This window comes from Sinocyclocheilus anshuiensis, unplaced genomic scaffold (genome assembly GCF_001515605.1).
Source record: "Sinocyclocheilus anshuiensis isolate Anshui unplaced genomic scaffold, SAMN03320099.WGS_v1.1 scaffold1005, whole genome shotgun sequence".
Classification (NCBI taxonomy): domain Eukaryota; kingdom Metazoa; phylum Chordata; class Actinopteri; order Cypriniformes; family Cyprinidae; genus Sinocyclocheilus; species Sinocyclocheilus anshuiensis.
Window position 1 is genome coordinate 301562 of NW_015555810.1, and position 6105 is coordinate 307666.

The following is a 6105-nucleotide window of genomic DNA, read 5'->3' on the forward strand; positions in this document are numbered from 1 at the left end:
AGGGGCGTAACATTTCCGTCACACGCTTGAGGTATTCGGCCAATCACAATGCATTGGATAGCTGGCCAATCAGCGTACACCTCGCTTTTCAGAACAATGAGCTTTGTAAAAATCGACGCGTTTCAGAAAGGCGGGGCATAGAGGAGCAACAATAATGTACAGTATGTGTTTTTTTTTTCCTTAAACCGCATAAACACATTGCATTACACCAAATACACAAAATAATGTTCTTTTTAGCAATGTCATATGACCCCTTTAATGTTTTGCAGAGCAGATCTAATATTCCACAGTGGCTCTTAGCTGGAGATTCATGTGTAGGTCAATGCTAACAGATCTATCTGTCTGTCTGACAGTGCAGCTCATCCATCAGACAGCGAGAGCTCAAGAAACAAGAAGAAGAAGAAGGAACAAGAGAAGTGACAATCACCAAACCGCTTCAACATGGACGGCGACTGCTAACCTGAGCAGAACCACACGATCCCCCACAATGCATCTATAAACACTGAATTTGCGGTCTGGATCCACACAAAAAATCTGACACAAATCAAAGAGCTCAAATCATAGGAATCCAGATCTCTCTGATCTTCTGACATAGAGTTCATTGTGCCGAGAAACAGGAAATCTATATCCATCTATCCATCATCCATCCATCCATATAGCCATCTATCCGTCCGTCTGTCCATCAATCCATCCATCATCCATCTATCCGTCCATCTATTCATCCATCCATCTAACTATCCATCATTCCGTCTATCCATCCATCTAACTATCCATCCGTCTATCTGTCTGTCCGTCCGTCCGTCCGTCCATCTGTCCATCTATCTATCTATCCATCCATCCATCCATCCATCCATCCAAGCAACATTAGAAACATTACAACTTTATCTGATGACAACACATAGTAATTAATTAGACACTCTGCAATCAGAGGAATAAAATTCAGCCACACTGAATTTCATTTCAGTGCATCATAACAGTTTCACTAAAAAGCGTTTAGCAGGACTGCAATTCCAACAATGAAGAAACACAATTATGGGCTTGATAATCAATAACACAAAAACAAAAGCCAGCACACTGACAAAGTTTACTCAGGGAAATACACATCTGAACAGGAGAAAACCCACAAGTTTTCCCCAAAGCCTTTTATAATGGATCTGCTGAATCCAGAGCGCTTGAGAAAGATGTGTTTGGAGGTCTGATAAAGGAAATGACCACCTGAGCTCTGCTTGGTCCAGGACCAGAGAGGTTTGATCCTGGTCTGAAGATTAAAGAACTCAAGAGTACTCAAAAGAAATGAACATCTCTGCTCTTCTGGTGCTGAAGAACCGCTTCTAAAAAACAGTCAGCACCTGAACCTAGCCCGTATTTCTCTTTATGGGGAATGATTTTAAAGAAATGAATTCATATTGTTTCATGCACAAGGTTCAAATTCAGGGTTCCTACTGTATTTTCTTTTTTTCAGTCATTGATGATTACTAGACTTATAATAATTTTACAAAGATTACACTGTCAAAGAACAATCTGCAGTTAATAAAATATTTATGTTTATATTTAGATACTAAAAGATTTAAATACATTTTCATGATTTTTCCAGGCCTTGAAATCCATATTGAATTAATGAAAGGATTTATTCATTATTATAAAATCAATTTAAAAAATAAAGTATACATTTAAAAAATGTATTAAAAAAACAAAAACAAGAAAAAAAAAAGAAAATTAAATATATTTTATTTGTAATCAATTTAAAATACTAAAAGCAATTTCTTATAATTACATTTTTTATTAAGATTTTTTTTCCCCATGCCTGGAAATTAAAATAATTTCTAAAATAACTCTTAGAAAGCCAAAGGAAAACCCATGTTCAGTGAGAAGGTGTCTCGTTTCAGGTTTTCTGAGGTAAACAGCTGCCTGGAGAAAGGCCTGTGTTGCTTTAACACTCGTATCTGTTGAATATCGGTTCGGGTTCAACTTTCTGCTGGCTTCCTCAATGCACACACACCACAAACACACATAAATAATGCATCTGTGTGGCCTCATGTCATATACTGAAGCTTTCTATCTCATACTGTAACTCAAAACTTCCTCCTCAGTGAACACAGAGCTCTTATTGAAACTAAACTACTACAGCTTCAGAAAGATGAATGCATTTAAACACACGACCACCCACGTACAGTATGTGTACCATGAATGAAATGCAAGCTTCACCATACAGTAAATGTACAATAAGTACCAATTAAATAATCAAACATTCATCATAAAAAGTCATTAAAGTGACGATGCACTTATTAGCTCAAGGTCTTGTATTTATCTTTTGCGTTCCTTAAACCGCTGAGATGCACACGGTTTGTTTTAAAGATTAAATCTAGGATTTTTCACAGTCTCTTCTGGATAATTGACTTCATTTCTCCCTCTATCTCACAATAGATACAATACAGCGGTATCTCTTCCTTTACAGCGGCACATAAAGCCACTGAAGGTCACATCGGATGCAGAGATGTGTAATTAAATGAGATGAATGCCCACGTCTGACCTTAATGGACTCGTGACTGCAGCCACATCTCAAACTCACAATCTACAGCAAACCTTAAACTCGAATAATCATAATGTAGAGCAGCATCAGACTGCACACGCAGCTGAGTCACTCATCATCACAGCGCTAGTCTGTCACAAACCCCTTCGAACAGCACCAGAGATGACAATAACAGCTTATCCAACAATATCGGTCCTGAGACGTCTGCTCACAATGCTGGATTATTAGTGATTTACTTTACTTAACCTAAAGAGAGTATATAAATCACTAAGGATTTAGCAATAGAGAGGCCAGTGTTAGATGCATCACTCTTCACTCTTATATAAAGTAAATAAATAATCAAATAAATACATGTTGTTGTTTTTTTGCTGCCATTATGGTTCCTTGAAGAACTTCCATAGAGATTTTCCATTGCACAAAAGCTTCTTTAAAGTGCCCCCCAAAAAAACTGGATCTGCATTTTCATGGGTTAAAATAAAATATTTTTGTTTAAAGCCTGTAACAGACTTTAAACACAACTGTGCGTCAAAACCACCGAAAAAGTCAATTAATTTGCAACGGCTAAATGTAACGTTTTCTACAAGCCAAACATGTCAGTCTCTGAGTAACGTAATTTAAGCTGTGAAATAAACTTCATTCTGTAAAATAAGTATAATGAACTACGCATAAAGCATTTTGACCATCTCCAGCACATTTTATAATACCCTAAAATCAAACAGTTCCCCCTTATGCACGTTATCACGTCCGTCAAAAACCTAGGCTGGCTGTCGGTTGGAATAAAAACATGGACATAACACACTCAAAGCCATCAATCACTTCACTGAATACTTGCTGGCTAAGAAATAAATAATTATCAACTTATGATCCATCTGTTTTCAAATCTACATCATTTTAATATCACAACATGGATGTCTGTCAAAAAATAACGTGCACAATAAAAATTTGAGAGCTGAACTGGATGATGACAGCACTGAATCAGCACTGAACTGACTTTAGCTGGAAAAATTACTCTTTGTTATTGTCGTCTTGCATTATTGACAGACTATTTTCCTGTTTAACACTGTAAAGCTGCTTTGACACAATCAGTATTGTATAAAGCGCTGTACAAATAAAGGTGACTTGACTTGACAAAACACGCTAGTATTTACGAGAAGCAGAGATCTAGCAAGTACACACACTTCACACACTACAGATGTTTTGACTACATCATCGCTTTCCGAGAAGAACTAGCTGTCTGTCAGAGACTTAACCTTCGTAATACATACATGCACGTAAGTATATATTTACATCACTGAAATTGACAGGTGATTTTTACTTCTCTCAACTTCTCAGTTGTTTAAAAGATTAAAGCAATTATCAAAATTGGATCAAATGTTGTTTAGTCTTCCAATAAAAGATGTTGCATTTTTACATGATTTGACATTTAATTACAGATTTTGAGCCATATATAGAACACCTTTAAAAAGGCTAAAAATACCAAGATCGTGCAGCCTTATCCCACACTGCAAAAAATGGCTTATCTTACTTAGTATTTTTGTCTTGTTTCTAGTCAAAATATCTAAAAATTCTTAAATCAAGATACTTTTACTAGATAAGCCAAATGACTTAAGATATTTAGTCTTGTTTCCAGGGGAAAAAAAAAACGAAATTAAGTGCATTTTGCTTAAAACAAGTAAAATTATCTGCCTCATTTTTAATTTTCTCATTTACATTCTTAAAACAAGAGTATTTTACTTACCCCACTGGCAGATAATTTTACTTGTTTTAAGCAAAATGCACTTAATTTAGTTTTTTTTCCCCTGGAAACAAGACTAAATATCTTAAGTCATTTGGCTTATCTAGTAAAAGTATCTTGATTTAAGAATTTTTAGATATTTTGACTAGAAACAAGACAAAAATACTAAGTAAGATAAGCCATTTTTTGCAGTGCATGGCTCGTTACTGATGATGTATGTATCTACAGACACCCACAATTCACTACAAGCTTCCCACTGACTGCAATTCTGACTCCTAATGGAACAGAAATAATGACACTGTGAGAGAGACGAGAGATAAAAACACGAAGAAGAACTGAACGTACCTGTTTCGCCCCACAGTGTGTCATGGGCATCAATCTGCACCGCCAGTTCATTATTCAACGTCAACAAGCCTTCCAGCACCTGCCAAAACACCAGCTCACATCAATCAAACGCAGTATTAGAACAGAACAGCAAATGAAGAATCAGATACGGGCTGAAACCAGGGTCATTAAACGCCACATGTGGGGAAAAATTGGCTTTGGTGAAGTTACTCTCCAGTGGCTGGGAATTTAATGAGGAACTACAACATGGTAACATGATTCAAATTGATTTTAAGAATGACAGTCTGACGGTCGTTCAGAGTTATTATATTTAACTAAAACTAAAACCATGCAAAACATTTTTGTTACTTGAAATACAATCTTTAGCTGAAATAATAATAAATAAAAAAAACTTTAACCTTATTTTATTTCAGAGACATTTCTCATTTTTGTACTAAAATAAATAAATGCTAATACAAACTTTTAAAATTATAAAAACACTAATAAAAACAACAAAATAAAAATTAAACTAAAATTATAGAGAAAACAGAAAATATAAAATAAAATAAAATAAACTTTTCAAATTATAAAAGCACTAAAACAACAAAATTAAAATTAAACAAATTATAGAGAAAACAGAAAATATAAAATAAAATAAAATAAACTTTTCAAATTATAAAAGCACTAAAACAACAAAATTAAAATTAAACAAATTATAGAGAAAACAGAAAATATTAAATAAAATAGACTTTTAAAACGATAAAAACACTAATAAAACAACTAAATTAAAATAAAACAAATTATAGAGAAAACTGAAAATATCAAATAAAATAAACTTTTAAAATTATAAAAACACTAATAAAAACATCACAATTAAAATTAAACAAATTAGAGAAAACTGAAAATATCAAATAAAATAAACTTTTACAATTATAAAAACACTAATAAAAACAACTAAATTAAAATTAAACTAAAACTATAGAGAAAACAGAAAATATAAAATAAAATTTACAGTTATTAAAAATATTAGCAAAAACTATAATAGTATATCAATGGTACTAAAATAACACTGCCGTCGATTCACATTCACGCTGGGTACAAGGAAAAATGCAAGGAAAAAAATGAAATAGTGTCATAAGGACAAAGAAATATAGTTAATAAAATAACAGTTTCATGGTGTCACGATGCACACACATGAGGAACGAGGAGACACTGGAGAATACTTTACCAAGACTTTATTTGCACCAAGGAACCAAGGGAGAGGAACACAGGAAGACGTTCACAGGCGGACAGAGAACTATCGTCCTTTGGGCTTGCCACTTTAACGTCCTTCGGGCTTGCCACATCAACGTCCTTCGGGCTTGCCACATTAATGTCCTTAGGGCTTGCTACATTAACGTCCTTTGGGCTTGCCACATTAACGTCCTTCGGGCTTGCCACATTAACGTCCTTTCGTCTTGCCACATTAACGTCCTTTCGGCTTGCCACATTAACTGCCGGCTGACTTGGGGAAGCC

At 34.5% G+C, this 6105-nt stretch overlaps 1 protein-coding gene across 2 annotated transcripts in view; it reads right to left on the reverse strand.

Annotated features, from left to right (window-relative positions):
• The window catches only part of LOC107675129 (protein TANC1-like), a 200668-nt gene that overhangs the window by 15431 nt on the left and 179132 nt on the right, over nucleotides 1-6105 (reverse strand). For both annotated transcript variants that reach the window (XM_016469356.1, XM_016469354.1), the window contains one exon: nucleotides 4611-4689. In XM_016469356.1, coding sequence (XP_016324842.1) covers nucleotides 4611-4689 — 79 coding nt within the window. The remainder of the gene's footprint in view (nucleotides 1-4610; nucleotides 4690-6105) is intronic.